Source organism: Trachinotus anak, unplaced genomic scaffold, assembly GCF_046630095.1.
Source record: "Trachinotus anak isolate AG129_WGS33_773 ecotype Australia unplaced genomic scaffold, CSIRO_AGI_Tana_v1 ptg000021l, whole genome shotgun sequence".
In the NCBI taxonomy this organism is placed as follows: Eukaryota; Metazoa; Chordata; class Actinopteri; order Carangiformes; family Carangidae; genus Trachinotus; species Trachinotus anak.
Genome location: NW_027273872.1, coordinates 22,277,941 through 22,305,011, shown reverse-complemented (window position 1 = coordinate 22,305,011; position 27,071 = coordinate 22,277,941). Strand labels below are relative to the sequence as shown.

General features: G+C 40.5%; 3 protein-coding genes across 3 annotated transcripts; all 3 read right to left on the bottom strand.

The window, feature by feature from the left end:
- Positions 1-3,345: 3,345 nt before the first annotated feature.
- On the bottom strand, positions 3,346-5,197 carry LOC139605950 (transmembrane protein 271). The gene has a single exon (XM_071457856.1). The coding sequence runs from the start codon at positions 4,566-4,568 to the stop codon at positions 3,777-3,779; it is 792 nt and encodes a 263-aa protein (XP_071313957.1). The 5' UTR covers positions 4,569-5,197; the 3' UTR covers positions 3,346-3,776.
- Positions 5,198-12,579: 7,382 nt separating this feature from the next.
- On the bottom strand, positions 12,580-16,878 carry fnta (farnesyltransferase, CAAX box, subunit alpha). Its single transcript, XM_071457184.1, has 9 exons — positions 16,687-16,878; positions 16,124-16,209; positions 15,653-15,767; positions 15,205-15,309; positions 14,911-15,037; positions 14,518-14,666; positions 14,166-14,228; positions 13,674-13,866; positions 12,580-13,552 (listed from the first exon to the last, which is right to left on the bottom strand). The coding sequence occupies exons 1-9, from the start codon at positions 16,812-16,814 to the stop codon at positions 13,385-13,387; spliced, it is 1,134 nt and encodes a 377-aa protein (XP_071313285.1). The 5' UTR covers positions 16,815-16,878; the 3' UTR covers positions 12,580-13,384.
- A 1,019-nt stretch (positions 16,879-17,897) lies between these two features.
- Positions 17,898-26,517, bottom strand: aup1 (AUP1 lipid droplet regulating VLDL assembly factor). The gene is made up of 12 exons (XM_071457183.1): positions 26,217-26,517; positions 24,789-24,926; positions 24,020-24,170; positions 23,194-23,381; positions 22,601-22,673; positions 22,011-22,084; positions 21,529-21,595; positions 21,125-21,227; positions 20,894-21,031; positions 20,606-20,745; positions 20,270-20,358; positions 17,898-18,270 (listed from the first exon to the last, which is right to left on the bottom strand). Exons 1-12 carry the CDS (start codon positions 26,255-26,257, stop codon positions 18,225-18,227), a joined length of 1,248 nt encoding a protein of 415 aa, XP_071313284.1. The 5' UTR covers positions 26,258-26,517; the 3' UTR covers positions 17,898-18,224.
- Between the last annotated feature and the right edge of the window lie 554 nt (positions 26,518-27,071).

The window sequence follows — 27,071 nt, the reverse complement described above, 5'->3', positions numbered from 1 at the left end:
TTTTCCGAAACTCTTGCTTGAAAACTCCAGAGTAGAGTGGACAGCAGGTGAAAACGTAGCAACACTTTTAGAAATAAATTGTACTAATGTGGACCGAGCAAGACAGAGATGAATGAATGGGTGTACCTAATGACCAATCACAGATCCCTATTGTTTTTATTCTACATGGGGCCCCTTTAGGGAGGATTCCTACTGAGATGTCATTGCAAATCATCCATTTGTTGCTTAAGAGGGAGGGAGCCACATTTTGAGACATTGCTGTGGAGTAAAGTTTGTTAGCCCTCAGGTGTCCCCTAATAGCCTGGGGCCCCAAGCAGTTGCCTTGGTTACAGGCTATTTTTATATGTTATTGGATTGTTATCACCGATGCATTCATGCGTAGTTGGTTGAGGTGGAGCTAATTGTAATACATATAGGCTCATCATCGTGTGTGTACATACAGTTGTCAAATTATTGTGAAGCAGATGTACGCAGTGCAACAATTAAGTAAATATTGTCACTATGACATTACTTCTTATTATCAATTACTATGAACCAAATTATAGCATCATTTTGAACTCTAACAATAATGCCTGATTTATGGGCTTGAAAACAAACTATTATTCCCAACATGTCCCAGAACACACTCAGGGCTGAGGCAGAATTAAAGCCATAGAAAACTGCGTTGTTGTTTTAATCAATGAGCTCCAGACTGTGTGACACAGTCTGAAGTGATGTCAGCAACAACGTTATGTTGCTAAAAGATGTATAATTGAGGCTGATATCAGTGATTTTATTGTGCTGTTTAACAGAGACATTAGCACTGCTCAGTGATCAATAAATCACTCAGTGTTTCAATCTGTTCTTTCATTTAAGAAACCTTTAGTTTTATTTGTTTTTTGATTTATGCTTTAATTATGCGTTTGGTGGAAAAAGGCAAATAATCTCCCTGTGGTATCAGTGCAATAATTTTAAATGTCAGAAAAGGAATCTGCATGATTGTGTCCCCATAAGTCTGAAGATATAATCATTCATCCTCGTTTTGTGATGATGTTTATGCTGAGTTTGATTTGTAGTTGGAAAATCTACTGGGATATTTGACTATTTTAAAATGTTCCATATGTGAAGAGACCTTGTGCATTCTGGAAATATATAAGACCTCTATAGGTTTAAACCAGGCAATGAACTGGACAGTGGAAATGGAAAATATTTTCAGTCCAATAAGTCTCAATGCAAACAAAGTCAGGACTGAAGTTCCTGGGATTTAATAGAAGGATAATAGAACTGTCAGACTGGAGTTTATTTCACCATCTAAAGCTTTGGGTCATTTATATCACATTCAGATCCCATTCAAATGCAGTCAAGTAAAACCAAATGATGCCTATTTACCTCAGCTTTTTCTCATCTTATTTTGACTTCAGTTATTGAAGGTCGCATCATTTCTCTTAGGTAACGAGCTCCATGCTTAATAAAAATATCTAATGGAAGCAGCATTGCTTCATTGCACTGACTACCTGAGCGATGATCTTCACAAGACGTGACATTTAACTGTATTTTGAGGAGAGGAAGAGCAGAAAACATTCTCAGCCACTTCCTCTAAAGGTAAACTTAAAATCTACCTTTCTGTTGTAGCAATGGAGGGTTGCACACAGATTGAAAATAAAAAGTTAAAAAATCAGACACAGCAGACCCCCTGAAACAAATCCAGGCCAGCTAACTCATTAAACCCAGTGTGATACTGCTGACCTGGACGACTGCGCTCCAGGTTGATGACTTGCTGCTGGCAAGGACACTCTCCTTATTTGTGCTGCTGGATTCGTCTTGTGTTTCGAAGGGGTCTGAACCTAAACTTTTCTGCTCTGGTTTTCTGTGGATGGACACCGCTGCTGCACAGCCACAGCTGGTGACTTTCACTGAGCCCTTATCATTAGCATTTTTCTCTCCACACTCTGCCATGAAACTTTTAGGATGTCAGCTCCCTCAAGACCTTTTTTGTTCTCTGGTTGGTTGTTGAGTTAATCTTAGTGAAGGTGTATTTTTACAGGCAGAAAACTTAAGAAAGAACAGAAGCTTCTTTTTTTTTTTGTACCCTTATCCTGTATTCAGCACTGGCACGCAAAGCCCAACCAAAGTAGAATGAGTGAGTGGAAAGCATCATCACTTGGTTTGAAAAGGATAAGAGGAGGATTATTACACTGAGCCAGTAAAATACGTCTTAAAGTTTTTCTGTCAAAGTGCCCCTGGAGAGACATTTGGCCACGGATGTTCATTTGAGGGCTTTAATTTGAGGGAAAATGGACCATTTCAATTTAATTTACCACAGAACACTGTTGTCTGAAGGTGGGCACAAAATGATCACAGCCTAATCTGTCATTTTATTTTCCTGTCACTGTTCTAGCTATTAAGTGAAATTAGTAACAGTGAGGTTGAAAAGGTTTTGATGGTCCAGGGAGAATCCGTGCTGAGAGCTGATGTGGTTATTTGTGTGTGTGGTGGAGTTCATTAATGATTTCAAGCTGTATCTCATGGAACCATATGGGAAGCAGTGCAGCACAGTTTGATTCTTTTAAATTGGACACAGTGCCGTACCTTCAGTCTGTATCATATCAGGACAGCCTGGTCCATCTGGGAGTGCATTAAAGAACCCCCCCCCCAAAAAAAAAATTACTGATTTTGTGTCATTACCTAACCCCCCCTGCTATTTAAAAGCAAATGATATCATTAACAGAAGTTACCAGTGTTATCTTTGATCTGAAACATGTAAGGAAAGCTGCAACCAATTCTGCACATCTAGTTCAGGTTACTGGTCATGAGCACTCAGCATGTGAGTACGGTCTTAGGCTGTAATGTTGTCTGGAAGAACGCTCCACAGTCTGATTGAATAACCCTGATGGTTTCACAGTGATGCGATCATCAGGTTATCTCAGCAGACGACACATTTAGAAGAGAGAACTCAGTTATAAACTGAGGGCGTGGAGATTTAAAGATGTTTGCCAGGCAAGCAGTATCAGCTTATTAAAGAGAGCGTCATGTTGCGTTGAGGGAAATGTAGGATCCAGTATGTTTGTACTCATAATAGAGCCAAACAGTTTGGATATTATGACTTCTGCTGATCCTCCTTTTTTAAATTAGTCTCTTTTGATTCCTCCAACTTTCACAGAGTGAGTTAATACATCAGTGGAGTGTCCCTTTAAAGTGGCTGTCACACACCTTCATGATACTGAGCACTAAGTATTTTTCCTTCAACATTATGTCATAGTAATGATACTCCTGATACTTTCCCACATGACGTGGACTTATGAATTAGTGAGCAATCGCTTCTGGCAGCAGCCACTAAGTTGTTGAAAAATGAACTTTAGACAACATCAACCAGATTTCCAAAAGCTAAACTGGCAGCAGCTTCATGGCGTCAGATGAGGTTAAATGCACTTTTTATTCACAGGTAAAAATGTTAACAGCAAACATTCAAAACACAAACTCTGCTTCTGTTATACTAGCAAGCTGTTGCGTTTATGGGCCTTGATCTGCCTGCGCTGTGTGGGCCTGCATCACTTTGATCTGTCTTTTCTACATCAGTCTGGCCGGTGATGAACAATATGAGCTACCAGACAGATGTGGCCTAAGAAAACATCAGAATGAGAAGGAGTCAGGTGAATTCACTGCTGCTGTCCTCCTGTGTAACTTACTGTTTTTCTTTTTTGTTTTTTTGTTGTTGTTGAAGAGGAGGGAATTGTTAAAGCACAAAGTCACTGATTGTCACAGCAGAGGAGAGCGCTGCTGGGGCTGCTCCAGAGCGGCTATGTGTTGCATGCCTCAGCGGGGAAAATGTCTTCGTATGCGGGCGGCAGTTCACTGGGGAGCGGGTAGGAGAAAGGGAAGCAATGATTCAGCTCCGGGTCCGTGGGCGAGTATCCCGGCAGCTCGATTGACGGGTGTCCCCCGCACTGCACTTCTGCACCTGTCTCGTCAAACACATTAAAAACACCCAGGTTGATGTAAGACACCGGCTGGAAATCCGCCGAGGAGCAGTCCCGCTCCTCGCTGAAGAGGATCGCCCCGGCGCGCTGTCTCTGAGACTGTCTGCTCCTAGAAAACTGCGCTGTTTTGTACCTTTTGATGACCACCAGGTTGATGAGCCCGAGGAGGCACTCCAAGGTGCTGAGAACAGTGGAGATGACCAGACTCCGCTGGTAATCCCTCAGCTGCTCGCAGGCAGGGTTCACAACCACAGAGTGGAAGCAGTAATGGGAATATTTCCTCTCCACCAGAGAAGCCGTGTCCCCGTCCACCACCGCGCCGGAGAAGGCGGTGAGGACCCCCAACAAGAAGACCACAACACCGAGGAGAAAGAAATTCCTGCAGCCGGGTTTCTCCATGCAACAGAGCAGCGCGGAGCCCAGCAGCACCTGCCCGATTCCCACAAGTAGCCCGGAGTAGAAAGCCCCGGCCGCGGCGCCGAGGTGGAAATGCGCTTTCACCGTAGATCCCAGCGAGACGCATCTTAATCCAACGACAACTTCGCTCAGGGCGCACACGAAGAGGAGGGTGCTGGAGAAGACGGTGCACAGTCCTTTCCCACTCAACTTCATTATATTCCACCTCTGCCGCTCTCGATCCCTCTCCCCCCTTCTTCATCCTCCTTCGTCCTCTCCCTCGTCTCCTCTGGAAGCACTCTCACATTGGGACATCATCTGCCGGTGACTCCTCCGGTTCAGAGCGGGCGATCCTCGCCGCTGTGGCGTCTCTCTCGCATCCCCGCCGCTTTACAGGAATATATAAATAATTAATGGCGAGAACGCGTTCCTTTTTGCACTTACCGATAGCCTAATCCATACACAACCAATGATCACTTTAGCCCCAGATCACCGAACCGCCTGTTAGACTCTGGAAGCACTCTCCTGACCAAAAGTTTTCCCCTTTTCTCCTCCTGAGGAGAGAGGCTCATCTGCAGTCCGCCGGGCTGAATGCTGTGTGGCGTTTTTGTGGCAGAGAAGGAGGCGGCTGCTACAGCCCGAGATGCCTGAAGGTCCTGTGGACCAATGACCACTGACCCACGGGCCTTCAAACCACCGCAACAGTCCTACAGGGACTTTAAATGCGCTCTGTTGCGAGTGTTAAATGGAGACGAGGATGAACGACTCTTGACTGGCGATCAAGAAAACAACCACCAGCACAAATCACTGGCTTTCAGGAACATTGATTTCTTTACAGCCCTTTAAAGTCCACGGCCTCGTAGTAAAATCAGTTTGAGCTGTGACTGCGAGGAAATAAGTTCAGTTTGTACTGATGCTAAACTGTAGGGTATCCCTGCCAATAAAAGGAGGATACACCGAGTTTGGGTGGAATCATGTTTTCTATAGCACGATGATATGATATAACTCCACTCAACTCATTCCCATGGATATTATGCAGAGGCTACATACATGCTGTGATATCATCCTGTCATATTTTCTTATGAGGGTTGCAGTTTGTCTTTCTGGAAACCACAACAGAGCAGCGCTGCTGAGGCTGGAGGAGGCCGTGCGCTGTCCGTGGTGCTGAAGCATCCAGCCCGGCCAGGTGGCAGCTGACTGCACTCCTCAACATCTTTCCTCTCAGCCAACATCTTAAAAAATCCACCAGGCGTTTGGTGGAGAATCTCAACTTCTCACTTTTACTTAGCACAGATTTAATAACCTGTTGTGTAGGTGGGAACATAACTGTTGTCTGTTTTTTTTTTATGCCCAAACGACCTTGAGAGATTCAGGGGGAGAAAACACAAGATGCACAAGTACTACAAGGCGAAGTTTTGTCAGGAGAAATTCTCTGTTTTGGTCCCAGAACAAATGCAGAAGGACATACCATGTGAGTCACCCAAAGTCCATGCTGTGAAGCCTAACAGAAGTTGATGCAGCCCACAGTCTAAAAGTAAATGTTTGAGTGTGAAATCCAATATGGTTCCTATTAAAAGACAAAAAGAGCAAACAGACGAATGGGATGTTCCACAATTCCCTAGGTTTAAAAACATTTTAGAAATGCAGATATTTGATTTCACATGTGGCTAAAGAGAGGACAGGGGATCACAAGAGTTACCACAGTTCACCCTGAGGGCGACATGAATGTGTCTACCAAAATTCATGAAGAATGACAAATGTCAAACTCATGCAGGGGCTTAAGGAAAAGTCAGGGAGGATGTCACCAAAGTCATGAGAGTTCATCTTCAGGGAACCAAATATCTATAAAAAAATTATCTGCCAACATGTCCACTAGATGCTGATTTCACATAGTATGTGAAAAGCTTGACCTGATGATGGAAGAGAAAAGTCAGGGAATCACCAAAATTATTAGGGTACATCCTCTGGGAACCACGAATATCTGGAAAAAATGTTCTGCCACTGTTCTCCCAATAAATGTTGATTTCATAGAATATGTGAAAAGTTTGACCTCGCCAATAAAGAGGAAAAGTCAGGGGATCACCAAAGTTATTAAGCTTCATCCTCTGGGAACCATGAATATCTGGACAACATGTCCATTCAGTAGATGCTGAGATATTTCTGTCTGGAACAAAGTGGTGGACGGACTGACACACAAACATTGCCAACCAAATAGACTTACTACTAGCAACACATGTCATGGAACCAGAGCTATCTGAAAACATTAGAAACATCACTAAACTGATTAAGTTCAAGGATATGTAAAATTATCCCTTTGTGTGACCTGCTGAAAAATTGTCGTAGGTTCTTGGATTTGATTTGTTTCCAATTCATTTACCCTGGATGTGAAAACTTTCAGAGGACGAGCACGAGTCTTTGACTTAATGAACCAAACATTTGAACGGGTTCAGGTGAGAGAATTACACCAGGGAAAGCCCTCACCCATCCATTCATCACAATGAGCCACCTCATTGACTGTACCAGTACAGCTGCCAGTAAGTATGTGTGTGTGTGTGTGTGTGTGTGTGTGTGTGTGTGTGTGTGTGTGTGTGTGTGTGTGTGTGTGTGTGTGTGTGTGTGTGTGTGTGTGTGTGTGTGTGTGTGTTTGTGTGTGTGTGTGTGTGAGTCTAATTAGGTCATTATTACTTTGCATAGGTTTACAGAAAAGACAAGTTTCTGTGAATGATGGGTTGATGACTTGCTGATTGATTGATCGATTGGCAGTCCTGCTTGCTGCCAGGTTGGGATGGTTCATTGGCAGCAATGTGGATGTTGACACCAGCAGCAGCAACAGTGAGACCCAAACAGACCAGGCTTCAGCAGAAAAAGCCCCAGCTCTGAGTTCCCCCTTCTGTTACAGTATTGCATAATGTCCATACTTTTCTGATCAGGAGATTCAGACCAATTTCCACGTGTATTGTTCCATCATGTGGGTGTTGTGAGGCCTTCTGAGAGTGTAACTGTGAGGTATACAAATAAACTTGGACCTGGCCATCTCAGAATATGGCTTCAATTAAGGCACAGGTACACAGCACGCATTTCAATTTTAGGGAAAGCTCAATTGTCCGACAAATTTGATGAAGCAGAAGTTGTTAACAGCATATGTCTTTCATCAGGGCACAAGGAGAGCCCTGCTCATCTCCATAACACAGACAATTTCCCTGTCATGGTCACAAACCTGGGAGATGCTGCCACTGAAGAGGAAAGCAATTCCCATCCTGGTGGGTAAGATCAGCTCTCACTTACAAGGCAGTGAGAAGTGGAAGGCCACTGCAGAATTACCAAAAAATGTATTTAAGTTCATCGTGAAGGACATTTTCAGCAGTAAAAAGAAAAGAAAACGATCAACCAGACATAAACCTGGACTATTTAGTGACAGATTCAGTGACAGTTCAGACAGGTTTCTCACAATGTGGGAAAAAATCACCTTCAAGAACAGCTTTTAACTTAAAACACTACAAGTCAGAGTGTGTGTGTGTGTGTGTGTGTGTGTGTGTGTGTGTGTGTATGTGTGTGTGTGTGTTTAAGGCCCATTGCCTCTGCTGTGCCAAGAGTCAGCTGTGAAGGGACTGCCTTGGCATCTTAGCTGCAGTTTTACAGCAGCAGTTACAACAGTGGTGACAGGTCAGCCTGTAAAATCCTGTGTTAGCCTATAAATATTAATGAATCTAGAGCAGTCTGCACTGTTGTTCACTGGAACAGGGAGGGACAATGTTTAAAAGAAAAGAGGAATTGACTAAGAAGTATATGGAATCAATACAGAGGCGGAAGACCTGTCTGGTTGGTATAAAACCATAGACTGGGGCTGTCAAATGGGCAGGATTGTAAGAAAATAAACAAAGAAGCAAGATGGTCACAGGGCTAGAGTATTATTTAAAGCTGCACCAATCAATATTTTTATATCAACAATGCATCAAATGACTACGTGTAATGTGAAAGGTGTTTGTAGTGACTAACCCACAAAAAACCATAACACTGCAGCTCACTCCTGCTCTACTGAGCCTTTGAGCCTTTTTATGTCTCCGCGCCGGCGACAGCCAGAGACAGAGGCATATTGTTTTCTGGTTGTCTGTCTGCTCCTTCTCATGGACATATATCTCAGTAACGCCTTCACAGCATTTCTTCAAATTTGCCACAAATGTCCACTTGGACTCAAGCATGAACTGATTGGATTTTGGTGGTCAAAGGTCAAAGGTTAAGGTCATGGTAATCTCATAAAACATGGTTTAGGCCTCATGAAAGAAATCTCTCTGTAATGCCTTGAGGGATTTTTTTTTTTTCAAATTTGGTAAAAATGTTCACCTGGACTCGAGGATAAAATATTTGAAATGACTCTGGATAAACAGGGATCTGTGAATCTGACACTAATCTGAGCAGGGCAGTAATTCTAGTTTAGCTATTGTTTTGGTTTTCCAGCCCACAACTTCTGCTCTCAATGACCTCATTCACAGCCACAACAAGTTACTGTAAAAATAGCAAAAAAATATATATATAATAAACCTACTGTACACCAGCTACCCAGCACTAAACAGGAACAGACAGAAAACTTCATCTGGTGAACATAGAGGCGCATTTGGCAGCTAAAAAGATATTTTTTCTCAGGAGCTAAATAGAGCTAAACGGGAAATGAACTGGACTTAAACTGATCATTTGGCTAAACACAAAACTCCAAATGAATGCTAATGTTTCCCTGTATCTGTGGAATTTAAGCAACTGTTTGCTAATATGTTAACCAGATCAACTTTTGAAGTTTTCTGAAGTGAAAAGAAGTAAATACAACTCCTGCAGCAAAGTGACATTACAAAAATTGATCTTTCTTTAAATGTCAATTCGATGTTACTTATTTCATGAACTTAAGAGAAAAAGTAATAACAAAAACAGAAATGAACAATGACAAAAAAAACACTAATTCTGGTTGTGCAAAAGTTTGGTCAGTAGAGTTTTATGAGGTGATAACATTTAAGTGAGATACTGGGATAATTTGGGCATCTTAGATCAAATATCATTGGATGATAATGTTTTTGTAGGTTAACTCCTCATTTAATGGCTTGATATATCTGAATGTTTCCCCTGTTCAACTTTTAACAGATGCTGAGAAAACCAAACCCCCCTCAGTAGAGGGGGGTTTGGTTACTGTCACCATTATTAGTCACTGTCTAAAAGAAATACAAAGCAAATTAACAAAATGTCCTCTCATAATCTAAATCAAAAGTCAATTTAACTTTAAACATATTCTCTGGTCATTTTAATTTGCACTTCTTGGTGTTATAATAGATTTAATTGCCCAGCTATGAATATTTTTAATTGGTTTCCAGGAAGCAACTTTTAATCAAAGAAGTGGAAAACTATATAAAAGTATAGTCATGTAAGGGTGACAGTTGCCCACACTAACTTAGGCCATGAAATAGGTTATTATCAACAACAGTTTGTGCTGGAGCAGGGTCTGTTCATTCATTTTCATACTGCTCGAAAAAAAAGTCAATTATAAATCATCCTGTAGGCACTGGCTGGTTGGTCTGGAGACAGCAGATGCAGAAAATTGATTAATACCTTAAGTACATTTCCTGCACATCCAGTACTATCACTGTGACTGTTGTGCTACATGTTACAGAAGATGAATGGCCATCCTTGTTTAATGGATACCATGTAATTTTGATTTGATAATGATGATGAACTTGCTGCTACAACAGCTCAGTGATAAGAAGGAAGAGAAGAGGAAACAGTGTGTAATGTAATGATCACATGTATGAACTTAAAACATAGTGTACAGAGGGGTTTGAAAGTGACATACACACAATTTATTCTTTCTTATTGTCAGTAAACCTCATGAATAGACCAAAACCAATAATAATTTAGTCTGTCTCTCCATGTGTTCCACTTCCCTACCCTGTCTGTGCCGCTCAGCCTTAATCCCTTTGGTTCTAACAGAGTATCTTTAAAAAATGGGCCAGAAATGTTCAATCAGTTGTTTATTTGGAACACTTTGCTAAAACTAATACAGTCTAATAAAACAGTCCTGCCATTAATTCTACTTTCATGAAGATTATAATGTTCTGCATTAGTTTCAGCTAGGTGTAGCTAGGCTATGTAATTTCCTCAGGCCGCTGGGCACTGTAGGTTTAAGTAATCTTAATGCAAACAGTTGTAAATAGTGCATTTGTTGGGCACTATTTTCTGTCACGTATTAATACATGTTTTATTTGAGGGTGTATGTGGGTTCAACTCAAAAAACTAAACTACATTTTTCATGTTGATTTCTAATGAACAAACATGTCAGTCAGTGTAATGGTAAAACACACTGGTGGGTTTTTTGTTTTTCTATAGTTTCTGGACAGTAGTGGAGCTCTGTTGTATAGAGGAATGGAATAAGCAGACTTTAGCCACATAGACAATACTTGTTGTATGATCTGTTCATTGTTGGTTTTGATCTTTTCAGGGGTTTTGTTGATCTTAAGAACAATATAGAACAGTGTCAGGCCAATACTGTGAGTACTAAGCCAGGTTGTGTGTTTCTTTTAGTATTTTAATGTACCTCTATGTTTTAAACCAGCAAAGACCAAACTGCTAGAAAGGCTAACCATTGTTTCTCCAATATTCAGTGTTCAAGTAAGTGTGCCTTTAATTTAATTGCATAGGAGATGTTTTGTATTTAACTTATCTTGATGCTTTTTGTTGTGTTACGCAGAGCCATTTTGATTGCAATGCTTGGTATGTGTAACTTGGTAGTGGTATTTTCTATTTAAGGCCATGCTATATAAAATATTTATGTGCTGTAGCAGTGTATAGACGCGCTATAGTTCTGTGAGTCTCTGGCCCCAGTTTATTCAGGTGGTATGTCTGGGTATTTCTTGGTCACAATAAAAACACTTTTAACTTTAAATATGATCTTATTTTTCAGATGTTCAAGCAGCTGGAAAAGATGATCAGGCAAATGAATGCACTCATGTCTTCCAGAAGAGTTGGAGTTACAACAGGTGACAGGACGTGACAGTCAGGAGTTAGTCTTTCTGCTTTTGCCAAACTTGCAGGTTCATTTTCTCTGAGCTTCTACTATATGGTTTCTGTATCAAGCTACATTCTGAAAATACAGTATTCAGGAAAATTTGTGCCCCTTCAAAAATCTTACATGCGCTGTATGGCTCTGGTATGAATGCTACTGTCTCGGTGTAAAAAAATAACACAGAGCTGACTCTATGGCTGCAGAATCCCACACAGGATTAGCTGCCTCTTCCACCATTTATAAGACACAGATGTCTCAGAACCAAGCTGGAATCTGTCCAGGACTCTTCACCAATACACCGGTCTCCTGTTGATCCACCGTGTCTGTGCATGCATCCTAAAAAGCAGCCCGTGGCCCCACCAGCCTTCATGATGATGGCTGTTGTGAACATCACATATGGACTGAACAGAAGACAGATTTTTGGCTGCTGTCTGTCTTCTTCAGCTTCTTCAGTGTCGCTTGGACTTGTCCTGGGTTTAATTAGTATTTTAATTACACACTGTATGGGACCTTCTTGTTTTTTTCCTCTGGGTTTGACCACTAGGGAGCACTGTCCTCCAAACAACGCTTGAAGTGAAGCAGGTGTCTGGTCTGTTTTGTTTAAGTAGCTGAGAGTGTGGCCAAGATTCATATTCATCTTGCAGCCTTGGTAGTGTGTTTTGTTTCCACGGCTTTTTCAGCATTTTTATTTGAGGGCAAAGACAGAAATATTTTGTTGCAGACTTGGTATATTAGACGAAATTAATCACATCATTTGCCTGTTACGTGACAGTTTTCATATGGCCCTCATGTTCAGTCATGTCATTACTGCTCGTGATGTGAACTTGTGGATCACAGTGTCCTCCATGCTAATGAGGAAAAGCAGAGAAAAGCAAGCATGGCTAAACTAATATCAAGCACCCAGAGAATCAGTAATTACAAACTGCTGGCCGCATGGTTAGAAAGTGGAGGGGATGAATTGTGTTGTAGTGTCAGCAGAAGTAGAAACAGCTGCATCTAGTGGAGTAAATCCATTTCCTAGCTCCAAGGGAGTCCAGGACATGAGGCTGCGAGTGTCAATACATGTGCTGTATGCACAGGGGCTGGTTGGTTCAGCTTTATTCTGGCAGCACGGCTCAAAAAAAACAAAGTGGATCATTTAGAGCAACTGATATAGATGTGGAAAAAAAAAAGAAGCCAAGGCTGTGATGTTGTGAGATTCATTGATCAAATGCAGCAGCACATCACTGCATTTCATCTCTTATATGCTTTATTATGGCTGGTAAATTAGTTTCACAAACCACTCTGAGTATTATAACAAGTTTTTGTTTCTTGATGTTTTTTTCCCTCCATTAAAACACAAGTACATGAATCCACTGACTAAATTCAACAAACAAAAAGTTGCATTTAAAGTCTTATTTGCAGTCACTGTGTTTCCATTCAAACATCTCTGTATAAGGAAAACTCCTATACACTAACTTATCATAACATATATTAAAAAAAAAAAGTCAGAGTGCTCCTGCTGGTATATACTGTTCTCTAATCAGACCTATCAGTGCTCAAATGCAAGAAATTGGACATTTGTGTGCATGCAGACCCACACACAGAGGTGTTATGAGTACCCATGGCTGGGGGCTGCTGTCATTGAGTCTAAAGAGAGTAAAAACAGCCACACTAATAAATCTAAAGCTGCCAATAAACCGTGTGAATGTATGACACTGCCTGATGCGTAATCATATAGTCAGTTCAAAAATAAGCTGCTGCAACATGTCTAATTAGATTTCAGTAAGCAGGAGATTTACTGAAATCTAGTGAGAAATTTTTGACTTGTATCTGTAATTGTCTCTCTTAATACCTTTCACTAGATGACCTTATTTTAGTAGTTATTTTAGGACACTTCGTCAGCAGTATACATTATAGCAATATACAGGAAGGTCAAATGGCCTGGGCTGCTTCTGCCGACAGTATTAATGAAGCAGGATAGGAGTGGAAATGGTGTGAGTCTCCTGGAGGTCTAGCTCATTTCCTGCTTCCCAGATGTTGGCACTGAAGGTTCAGGGTTGCCTGCCATAGGCCCATTGGAGGGATCATTGTTTCCATATTTGCCCTTTAAAGAACGTCCCAAAAACAGCCAGTACTCTTTACGGATGGTGTCTTTCTCCTGTGCTAGAAGATCACAAATCTGCCAAGGAGGTACGAACACAGGAAGGGTGAAAAAAACAATATTAATTACACTATTTCAGGGTTCAAGTCTAATTTGTTAGAGAGAAAAAGATTGTATTTGCCTTGAACAAAGAACTTACTTCGAGAGCCTTTCTTAAAATTTCCTTTTGTTCCTCTTCCTCCACATTTTCCTTTTGGGTACTGATCTCCAAGGCATCCTCATAGCAATCAAACAGAAATGCTAGAAGGTAAGGTGAACAGTGTGTCTCCTTCAGCTCCAGGACTCTCTCCAGCAGACCTGGCTGAGATGACAGACCTCTGTCTTGCAGCATCCTTGGGGAAGAAGAAGAAAAAAAAGGATACTGTCAGTCAGCTTTTCCATTTTTAATGACAGAGTCTCCACTCAGTTTTACCCCTCTAGCATGCCATATACTGTGGGTGTCTGAGTGGGGAAGGCACATAAAAATGTCAGTTATTCTACTTAAGAATAGGAAAAGAAGATCTCTTTTTGCTGCAGCTCTGCACAGGATTAATAAATTCATATATCAGATAAAATATAAACATGTTTGCCATTTGCAGATTTCCTGGGATTTACTGTCAAACAATGATTTGTTATGTGTTTTTCATCTTACCCTTTCAAATAGTTCCATGCGCTTTCATTGTGGGGAGCCTTCCTGATCTGGCTCAGACAGTACCTTGCATTATTAGAGGAAAATAAAGGATTGGTCAAATATAAGCAGACTTGATGCTTATCGCTCAAGAAAAGATACTCCGGAGGAACTGTACTGTCTCCTCAACACTTGTACAAATGTACACGTAAATGTACAAAACATGTACAAATATCTTTTTTAATGTATAGTCAGAGCCTCTAAATATAAGCCATTTATGGTAGAAGCAGTCGCTCTAAAAACACTACGTTTTTTATCCAAATTCAAAGGTGCAGATTAACTGTGTGTCCAATATATTTTGAGACAAGGTACTCACTGAATCTCTCTTTCCACTATGGCTGGATCAGAGAAACCTGTAGTGTGAGAAATTACAAAATGCCTCTGGTTCCATGCAGAGTTATTCCTCACATCTTCTTCCAAAAGGTTCTCCACAAACTCCAGCTCATTATCCCACAGTTTGTACTCCTGAAAATTGAATAAAACAAGTCTTGGCAACAAACTTGTTTATGTAATCATGTAGTGCTTTTAGTGGTGGCCCTGCCATGCGTGAGACAAATACTGACTGAAGGAGGACTCAAACAACATACCAACAACCAACCAAATTAATAAGTGAAGGATTCAATCTGGCAGAGAGGCTCACTGTGGGCAGAAAACTGGATGTGATTCCTCCGTTTAAATGCCAAATTCTGCAAAGAGCTCCGACACCTACCTGGATGACCCACTGTCTGTGCTGCCAAGCGTGGTAGTTCTTTGCATCTTGGCTGAGAATGTCCGCAATAAACTCCAGTTCCTCTGAGGGGTCATTCAACCACTCCACCACCATACGTCTGTGATGCCTGGAAGACCAGTTAGGAAACCCATCATTACATTTAATGTTTTCATTAAACTGAGTGATTTTAGAGATGTCCTGCTCTCTTCTCTCTGTTATTTTTTCCCCAATAATGGCACATGATTTAACTGTAGATTAATGAATATGTTCTGAAATGAATTTGCCAGCACTCACCAGACTTGATAATTTTTGGGTTGCTCCTCAATTATGGCAGTAATGTACCTCATCTCCTGCCTCAGGTCCTTTGATAGGGCTTGCAGTAGTACTCGCCGGTAGTGCCTGCACATTACCAAACCCAAATTTTGTTTACACTTTATTCCAGAGAGGACACAGTTCTTGTGAAACAAACAATTGTACTGCTCCTTCATATTTTTTTTTTTTTTTTTTTTTTACTGAGAAGGTAAGTAAGCAAATGAAGTGACTAAATAGCAGATTGTGAGATTTAGACCCAACGATAAAATAGTTTTTGTTCTCAAATGTCAGTCTACATACATACGTAATAAACATCATTGCAGTCTAAGGCTTTGTTTAAGCGCCATTTGGAAAGTCATTCACATGAAAATAAAACACTACTACAGAGCAAACCTTTGTTTTCCATATTCCAGACAAGCAGCTTACTCACCACACTGTGTAATTAGCAGCATTTAGCTCAATGGCATCTGCTGTCAAGGCAAAGGCCCGCTCACTTCTTTCATCATTCTTCAGAAGAGCACGGAAATAGTCATAAACATCTGAGACTGTTGGAAGAAATATATTTACAACAATTACACAATTGTGAATTTCAACAACAGAGTTCTGTTTCAGAGAGCTGCTGAATATCTGGACATGTCTGTGGTTGTAAAACATCGCCTGCACAGTTTCTAGCACTTGTCTGTAAGTGTTTCTGATGTGCAGCTTCCTGAAGACAGTACTGAAAGAACAAAATTATTTTTCTTGCTCATTATAAGTGTTTCATCTGAGAAAAAAAAACGTATATAAAATAAGGTCATGGAAATTGTATCATAGTGAGTATGAATGGTGGCTCTGCAGGTGCTTGCTTGTCATCTATGGTGTCTTCTAGTGCTCTACGTGACTCCCTTACTAACAATCTTACACTTTTCAGAGTAGGCGATCTTCACTACAGGATTTGGTCCATCATCCTGAGGAACAGGCTCCAGGTCAGCCCACTCCTTTCTGTCTCTGAAACACAAAAAAACAGGGGGGTGGATTTCCTGGCTGCTAACCTACACCCGTGCCAGAAGGTAGCTAATGCAAATAAGGCTGCCCACAGCTCCGAGTAGCTCCTGTGTGCAACAATGGTCAATTCATGTGGATTCATGTGACCATGGATGGTGACGTTGCGTCGGCACATTGTATTTGGTGTTTCTGAGATGATCCCAGTGCAGCAGGGCGGGCATGAGATGACTGAACTGACCCAATCGATTAGCACAGACCTATTACAATAAACATGCGTTCACCGTTTAAAATCGATTCCACTGACTCTGGAGATAACGTTACTATTGCAACCATTAAAGAAAGACACTGAGGAAACTGACATTAAACTAAAATTGACGGAATACTATTGAGTAATTACAAACTAAAGTTACTGGGAGTTACCTTTGGAGCAGCTACCGAGCTAACCACAAACACCGAAGGAAATTGTTAACCAGACACTACCTGTAAAATAAATATCGCGTCGGGTCAACAACATAATCATCCACAAGTTGGTCCTCAGCCTCTACATCAAACTCGTTGTCTTCTTTAACCCCCACAGGTTCATTTGAAGTCTCTTCGACAGCTGACATCGCGAACCTGTTAGCTTAATAGCGCCTGTGCTCCGTGAGGCAGGAAGTAAACGTAACGTCCGGGGAGGCGTGGAGCTGCCTTTACGTACTGCGGGAAATATCGACCTTTCCTTGTGTCTGCCTGGGAATAGTATTTAAAATAAATCGAATTATAGCGGAAAAATATCACAGTGCCAGCAAATGTTATGGGTATGGCCATGGGCATCGACCTGCCCGATCAAGATTTTCCTCGGCCTGAGATGTTTCCAGAAACCCAAGCTGTCGAGGTGTGACGTTTACGGGACAGTTTCCTCGGCCTGTGTCGTACCTGGCTGGATGCGAGTGACACTAGATGTATGAAAACTTTTGCAGGCAGGGTTTACTTAGGTCAGAGACATATCATGAGGACAGTATGTACAGTACCATACATGTATAATGGTGGCAGGCCAGCAACTATTGAGATTTTGTTAGTTTTTGTCTTGTTCAGCGGTCAATTTGCATTAATAAAGCATTTCAGGGTTTTTGACTAAACCAGTGGCTCCTCCAGCACATTTTCATGTTAATGACCCATTTCAACAGAATATGGCCTATAACATGCTCCAGGAGTTACACTGGTGTTGTAAATGTGTATCAGGACTCAGCTTTGTGTAACTTTACAATTTTTCACACAATTAAACATACTCAGTGTTTGAATTACCATTACTCACTTGTTTCAAGTCTTGGACAGTGTGTGCTTCTTATTATTTGTGTGTTTTTGTGTTCATGTGTTAATCACTATTAAAGTTGGAAAGGACAGTAGAGACTACAGACTATTTCTCTCTAGAAGTGTTTGGGGGCCACTGAGCTTCAGCTGCATTAGTATAGATGTATTTTCTGGCTCCCTCTTATGGCAGGATTTGGTTATCTTGCATTTGATTAAATAAAAATGTAAGTTTTAGCCATTCAAATACATTCACATCATTCACATTAAAATTTTAAACGCTTCTTGCTAAAGCCTGCTTAAAACTGTCCTTATTAAGCAGGTTAACCTTGGAACATCTGAATCAAATTTCAATCCCAAAACAGCGACAGAATTGTAATGTATTTGAAATAATTTCGTAAAGGCAAGGTCAAGCTGAACTTTATTTTCATCATCAACGACTCTGGACATTATAAAAATAAATAGATGATTCACAGTCAGTGGATCATAATACAAATTGTTATCAAAATTATGTATCAGCCAGAATGAAGAATTAAAGACATGCATAATAACCATTGCATCAACTTGTACATGTTCTGAATACTTGTCTCCATTGTTTGCAATTGACAAAATCTGTTTTGTAACAGAACTTGTTGACAGAATATAAAATCACCATTCAAATTAGACAGCTATGCAAGTAGTATATGCTTCTTTCTGACAAGTTTTCAATGATGGCTTGACCCAAAGTGTGTTCAGTGACTGTCATCTTGATCCAATCCGTGTTTTTCAATGTAGCGTCTGGGAGAGAAAAACAGATAAAAGTCAGTCAGTGTTTACTCCAGAAGACTAACTGGTTACACACACACACACACACACACACCCCTGGTATAAATGGTTATGTAACATGTTTTGTTACAAACAGGGCACTTTCAAAACTCCTTCTGGACTCATTGTGGTTGCAATAAATTTGGTCTTGTCAGTGCCTTTCTGGATCACATTAAAATATATTAAGAGCCATAAGGTAAAACTCCCTCTTACTGTAAAAAAAAAAAACGCAGTTTAAAAGGAAGCATATATACAGTAAATCCTTTTTTGCCCAAGAAAGATGTTTCAAGTTGTCATGTTTTATATTTTAACATGAATACTGTAACTATCAGTGATCATTATACTGAATCCCACTGGGCTACATTTTTAGTGTAGTGTAACTGGTTGACTATGTTTTAAGAAAAATACTTTTTCGAGATCTCATGTTGGTCACTCGACTTTTCTCTCAATAACTTGCTCCCTTGCTTTTGTGTCAGACTGTCTGGATTTCAGAACAAATCTGCAGGGTCTAAATTAGTAAAGACTGGGTTATTTTTACATAAGACTTTTGCCCAGCATCTGTAACACTATGCAGAATCAGTGTTGAGTGACCGACACATCCCTGGGAATGAATTCAAAGTAAATCTCTAACCAAATGAATATTGCATAACTCTTCACTCCTGCACGACTGCAGGATGTTGTGCATAATGAAGCAGCGTTGGCTGTTCTGAGGTGTCTTATTAACATGAGCCGAACAGACATGGAGCGTTTTCAATGAGACCAGACATATATGATTAAAACAAATGCTAAGTTAAGAGGCTATCAGAAAATTTAATTCCACTGTTAAACACTACACTCAGTAGATCTCTCTCTCTCTCTCTCTCTCTCTCACACACACACACACACACACACACACACACACACACACACACACCTGCGCATGGTGACAACTCACCATGCGGAATAACTTCACACACTAACTGTACAATACCCATTTTTGCTGCTATTGTTGTTGTTGTATATTTGTAAATATAATAATAATTGTATATATGCAAATTCCCCCACTGCAGGACTAATAAAGGCTACCTTAATGGCTGACCTTTCTGCCAACTCTGCTGCAATATTAACATAAGTGCAGCTCCATTTACAGACAGGGTGGGAATTTCACAATGGCCACGACAGCTATGGCCAACGCTGCCCCTCCCCCTGGCCATGATGCCCCGAAAATCAGACCTGCAGCAGTCCTTGCAGCTTGGATTGGTTATGGGCATATACTGTACTGCCAACTTCTAACTAACTAGTTATCGCTCACGTCTGCACATGTGCATGATGCTGCAATATCATAAATGATCCCAGAATGGCTGCTGTCCTCTCCGCTTGCCTTTGTCAACGGGACACAGTCACACCCACAGAAATGACAGAAACCACAGATACAATGATCTGGAAATCAAGCTAGCTTCCAGAGACAATACCCTGCTGCCACCAGAAGAGAGCAGTAAATTACCTAATGACTGCAAACAGCCACCAGAACCTTTATTGGACAGAACATTGTTTTGATATCAGATGTAAGAAGAGATATCACTTCCACTTCAGTATCGTTCTAACTGATGTCTATTTTTACTTTAGTTTGACACTTGAAGTCTTTTCTTACGTTCATCTGCAGAAAGTGATACGTTTCTCTAAAATGAAACATATTTACATATTTATAGTCTGATAAATTGATACATGATAACACACTGAATCTTAAAACGTCTTCTTTATATATATTAGAAATGGGAATATTTTGATATTTGCCCGATCAATTTGATATTTTTATGTCATTTGTCTTATTTTCTTGTTTTTTTCTTATCAGAAAGTCAAGTTATTTATTTGCAAGCACCAAATCACTCAATGGCCTTTGTGCTGTAAACATTTTTGTGGCACCGAAGGCCAAATGGCCTTGCCTCTAAAATGATTAAATTCCTAGCCTGGTTGCAAATAATAAAAACCTCACCTTCTTGCAAAATTATACAGCGCTTCTTTCCTCTCTTGGAGAGACAAATGTCTGTCAGCTGGTGATTTCCCAAAGGATTTGGCAGCAGGCTGCAGATGCAAAATAATAGTGAAAGATTGATGCATGTACTGCAAAAATGATATCAATTTAAATGTGTGACAACATAAATTATTACTAAACTAAACATGTGTATGCTTATATGCAATATAATATATATTATAAATCCCAAGTAATCTAAGGAATATTACATTTATATATTCACAGAAAATTTATCCTAAATGATAATAAATAAGACAGAGAGCTCAGACAGCAGGAGGCAGAATCAAAGAGTCAAACCTTAATGGTGGGAGCAGAGCCAGAGGAGTAGGGGCTGATCTTTGAAGGCCCAAATGCAGAAGTCCCGGTTGCTTCCATTGGAGTTTCCTCCTTGTTCTCCAGCAGATTTGTTATGGTGGTGTCAACACAATTGGTTTTTGCTGTATGTATTCAACAGACAACTGTAAGTGCATGTAAAGTTAAAGAACAGATAGAGCAGAGTGTGGCAGAGCAGAGTGGCAGTACGCTGCAAAGAGGTAACAGGGATGTTGGATCAGAAAGTGAACGTGCATTGATACTGTGTCATACCTAAGTCCTTCGCAATGACGTTCAGTGGGACATGAGGCAGCACGTCCTTCACTTGTTGGGCCATTTTAGCAATCCTGTGATCATCTGTGCCCAAACTCTGGACCATGAAACCAAGTCCAATAGAGCCAGGTCTGACACCTGGTGTAAAGAAAGCAACAGCTGACCTCCCCCGAAAAACTCAAAAACAATCAGCTGACCAGGATGTACTGTGAGTTTATATGATTTACTTACTTGTGGTTGTCTGCGGTGCACTGTGTCTTTTCCTTTTGATGTGCTCTGCTTTATCAGCTTTAGTGATCTTGGTGGAGACCAAGCCAAGTTCACTTGCTAGTAGCTGAAAAAGAAGACACACATTAGACACAGTTTTAGTGTATAACTGTAGCTATAAAGCAGAATGACAAGGAGTTAGTGACACTGATGGACTAAACATAGACTGGAAACTAGACATCTAGTAATGTTGTGATTTTAGGGAACTACAGCTCCTTGCAGTTTACCAAAAAGGGATATGAGTGTAGGCATTGGGGTCAAGGAAATACAACTGCAACACTGTAAGGCATGTTTTTCTACATATTTGTTTTTACTGCTACAAATCTAAGCCTTTATGAATCCACTCAACTAGTAAACACTGGTTTTACCTCTTGGACTTTGTTGGCAACCTCCTGTGTGGACTCGCCATCTTGTCTGGAGACTGGTGGGAGCCAACTGGGATGAAAATCACAAACAAAACAAACAAAGTTAAGAAATAATTTTGACAACACTCTGGCGGGGGAGAAATGCTCAAAATCATCAGGAGACTATTTAACAACTGAATTTGTAACTAAAATTAACTTACAAAAGCAGTTTAGTTTAAAACCATTGTGCTCCTGCTCATTAATTAACATTAGTGGCCAGAGGAGATGAGCTTGGGGTTGTTACTTGTGTCAAAACCAAGTGTTTTCATCAGCTTTTATTTTACTCGGTGGATCTAGTTCATGTAACTTGCAACTCTACAAACCCACCTCAGTTTCCAAGAAAAATAAACTAAATCCAATAAATATTTGACTATTTGCTGTAGAATATCATGATTTCACTTATAAAGCAATTGCTGATAGAAATAATGATACAAATTATTTAGTACCTTACATGATACACTGTACATGGAGCAAAAAATGTCCATAAGAGCTCCGTCAACCAACTGGACTCTGGTGTGCTCTGTGGACAAACAAAAGACAACAGAGTCAATCACAGTGTTTTATTCCAGCGTAACCTGATATGCTCTTAATTCAACTATATACGGACAGACAGACACAGAAAGGATAAAGCCAATAATAGCTGTGGTGAGGCGTGCAACTATTCAAAAATAACCTCAGTGATAGTGAAAGTCCAGCTTTAGCCTCTGCTGCACGCAGCAACACAAGACAGAATTACTCTGGGTGCTGAGATGGCTGGATTAGGTTTAAGCAGCCCACACTAAGTAGCTTCCAGGAAATTTCACTCATTTTGTAGTGATTTTCCATAGCTTAGAAATGGTACATAAAACACATTCTCCTCCCTCATCGATTTCCTCCCCTCCTCCCCACTTTTTAAGTTTATATGTCACTACTAAACACACCAATATACAGTATCTCTTCTCACTGTAGTTGGTTCATAGCATATACACAGACACACTATCAGTAATTTGGTGATGATATTTATCTTGTCTTAAAAGTCAGGCTGAAGTGACATTACCAAAGCAATCAATGGTCTGGTCACCCGTAAGGCCACAGGCTGAATGTAATCAGTCAGTGAGAAAGGCCAGGAACTGAGAGGAAAAGAATAAATATAATATGTTAGTTGGACAAGCAAATAGAGAGAAAATTCTCAATACCTGTCAGATTTATTTTATTTAAAAGTGTTTATTAATTTAAGTACATGATTGAAAGAACACAGAGGAACATGAAGCAAACTGCCAGTGACCTGTTTAAGGCAAATGTAGTCACTGTTAGAGTGTAGTGAAAAACTAATATTAACTGAATTTCAGAACTCCACAAAGCAAAGGATTGCTGCAGTTTTCACTTCCTCACACTAACGTCCCTATAGAACTGTGGAGGGAAACAATTCATCTCAAGTCTCAAAGTGCCGTGGGGGAGGGATGATCATTGGCGGATGGCTAGACCGTTGTTTCTTTTTAAGGCTTGAGTCTCCATGTGCAAAATACAGATGAATCCCAACAGTTACTGTTGTGCTTTACAACTTGTTTGGTTGGTAAATGAGAACCAATTATCCAAAACCAGAAACAGGAGAGCTGAATCAAATATGAGTTTGTCCAGTGACTGGTTTACCTGAACTTGAGCAGGCCACTGCGGCCGTTTGTGGTGTCCTCTTCAGGAAACAGGAGCAAAGGTGTGGTGCCTTCAGTGGAACAGTATCTCTGCAGAGACTCTCCTATCGCTCCATGGCCAGATGTTGAATGGATTTCAAAGAAGCCTCTGGCCCAACACACAAAGCCTGTGGAGCCCTCTAGCTGAGGCTGATAGAGACACCGAGACAGAAAGAGACAGAGCAAGATCACCAAACACGGCAACCGCCATATCTAACAGTGCACAGAACAACATTTTGCATAAAACTAAAAAGAAAGATAACAGACAAGACATCTCTTTTCACCCAGACAGTGAGCAGGTAAGACTTTGACATGCCTTTAAGCACCACTGCACAGACAGTCTCTGGGGCCAACACGCATTTGTCATCTGCAGCCGATGAAGTGTTTCTACAGAACATGATGTGCTTTCATTCTTGCAGTTTCACCAGGGGAGCATTCACAGAGCTTCAGAACTAATTCTAACATGTAGATGATCTGACAGGGTTCAACACTGCACGTGTTGTTAACACAAAGCCCACTGAAAACTACAGAAACGAGCACAGTCATGTCATCTATGGCTTTCAATGCTGTAACATATACAGGTTTGATTTAAACACTGTGCACTTTTCAACATATATGATGAAAATTTTGAGAGGTACATGCATGTCCATGATTATGATTACGTTGCTGACGGGTGCTAATCCATCCAAGAAGCATGCAGTGACCTTATGATGGAGAAATGCATAAAATGTTTAAAATATACTGTATAACATTAGCAAAAAAAAAAGTTTTAAAAGTCACACACTCACAGTATGGCAGGGGGTCAGAAGGTTGATGATGTTGTGGTCGAAGTCTGTCACGTGATTGCATATGTACAGCTTGGTGTTTTTGTCTCTGGAGCGAGGGTTCTTCTGTCTCACATGCATTCCCAGGACTGAGCACATAATCCTCACAATAAATCTGAAAGCAAACAAAGAAAAATGGGTGTAAACAGGATATTAGTGTTAACTACAACAAAGTCACTACACTCCCCAGAAAGCACAGCACTGTGAGATGTGTTATTTATCCTACCATATGATAAATCATTCTTGGTAACAGCCTACAGGGACCGAATTCTATATAAAATTTAATGTATATGTATCATGTAATCATACATTAAGGTTCTCCAATCATACAGTCGTCACCTTTATTTAAACATTTAAACTACTGTGAGCAAGGTTTCATATACAGGAGGTCACTCTGTAAAACACATAACATATGAAAAACACTGAGCAGCCATTTAGCTTAATGTTTTTTAATGGGGTGGCTGGATTTAATGTTGTCATTACAGCTGTGAGAGGCTGCCTACTGCTGTTATCTTTAACAGGAGGAGGCAGTATGTACACAAGTGTGCTCTAGCATTAAATGGCTTTTCCTTTCATTTATACTACTACATGTATCTTTATTACTATTATTGCAGACTTTGATTATTATGGATAACACATACATGACTACTAACACTGCTGTCGTAACTGCAATAATTGTTATTTCTGTGAGTAAAATGTGCTCTTAGAAAAACAAATATTTTTAAACACTTGCCTTCTAACAAAACTTTCTGGAAGTGCACAGCTGACCAAGAACACGTGTATGCCGATAAAAATCCGTATTAACATCAAACAAATGCCAACTGGAGAGTAAATCAGCAACAACAGGAGGAGAACTGCATCTTTGGGGAACCTGTACAAAGAAAGACACAACATTTTAGATGAAGTAGATGAAACATGAAAAAAAATGAAATGTCATCGATGGTGAGACCTTGACAGACCGCTCAGATCACACTGACAGGTAGGAGTGATAAAAGAAATACACAAGTAAGAAAATCTAAACACAGACCATGTGTGGACTGCATCTATTGTATTACTTTATGCACTTGTATTAACTCACCAAATAAATGCACATCAAGGTTAACTGCCAGATATCATTCTTAAGTTGAGTGGCCATGTTATATTATCTAATAATAAGCATTATGACAGATCAAATGTATCATGCAAAGAAGCTAAGGATTACATTTATTTTTATTCAACAAAAACTAAAAACTCCACAGCCTGCCACTGTTTTAGATAAGACTGCTGTTACTCCTCTCTGTCCTACACCTGCTGGTCAACTACTACATCACAGTTTAATCTTTCAATGTGAATTTGAACGATCCTCTGAAGTTCAGAGCAAAATAATTAACCACTGCTGAAAAAATACCACACGTCTCCTTCACTATAGAGTCAGCATTAGTGCGAGTTTCAGTCTCACATTTAACCACAGTCAGCAGCTGTCATCCTCTGCTTTATTATACGTGTCACTCAGTGGTTGGCTTTGCACTTAGGCGCTAAAAAACATCTGGGATGCCCAATACTGGTCCGATTGAACATCATAACGGGTGCTACTGCTCACACAGGTCTTAATGTCCCACCTGTATGTGAAATACTGGTCATCTATTCTTAACAAATGATCGAGGCACAACTTTTACTTTTCCAATCTAAGGTTAATGTCAAAGTCGTTCGCCATATTCCACCCGCAAAGAGGTACAAATATTATCTCAACCTAGTCTCTGCCCAGTTTAAAGAAGTTGGGTCTCTTTGAAAACTTCGTCCTCAGCTGTCAGACTACGCTGTGATATTACAATGTCAAATTCAACAGCTATATAAGGCTAAGCTGGCTACTTGAAGCACAATGGCAGTGTAATGTGAACACTGAATTACCACTGCACAAGGTTGCGTAAACAATGAAACGTTTATGTTACCGTCAGCGGAACAGAGCTAGATTGGCTTGCTAGCTGTATGTTTAATAAAAGGTTTGATCGCCCTACGTTTGGACGCACAGTAGTTAGCTAGCAAACGCTAAATGTCACCGATATCACTATACTGTATTTCTTGAACGCACAGAATAAGACCGCTATGTTGCTGTAGCCGTGGCTAATTAGCATTAGCTAAAGGTTATCTATGCATCTTAACCAACCGCCGTGAGCTGACTTACCGACGAAAGTCAAACATGTCTTCAATCCCCCGAGTCTCCATGTCTGCCAGACCTTTACTCAGAGGCTAATGCTAAGAATACAACCTGATCCCTGAAAATAAATTAGTCATAACGTTCACGCCAGCAGTTTTATCATCCGGTGGGCAAACTGACAGCTAATGTCACTGTTGCTCCGATAAAAGCGTTTTCGGGCAGCTATACCATCAAGTTTAAAATGTTAGCTTAGCAACAGATGTTCCTGGCCGTGGTGCTAGCAGCGTTAGCGCCTCGGATCCGCAGCACAAACAACAACACTTCCGGCCAGGATCCTCTAGAATAAAAGCACCACCAAAGTAACCTGATAGCTAAGCGACAGACAGGCTACTTTCAAAATCAAAGTCCCCTTGCAGGTAACCCGACTGTAAGTTACGGCATTTTGTCGCCATCTAGTGGTTGGGTTTGACACTCGCACGTCAATAACAACCCGTTTTTCATATTAGTGGTGTACTGCGTAAGAAAATTTCACTTTTACCATAATTTTTTGAGGTAGTCTATAAATTGAGCTGACTGTAGACTGTAAAATGGTCAGATTCTTAAATACCAAATTCTTTAGTATTTGCTGATGTGTAAATGAGTAACAACTGCATCAGCCCTAATACTAGAGCAGTAATCTGTGGCTCCCATGAGAACAGATGACTCCTGGTTAACTTGATGAACAGCGCTATTATTATGATACTGAACCGGTTCAGAAAAGAAGAATGACAAATATATGACAAAAGATGACAGACTACAGGATATCCCTTTCCATTTTGAGGACTGTGCCCCATTAAAGACTGGGATCTAAAATATAATAATTGTTGTATTACAGCAATTTAG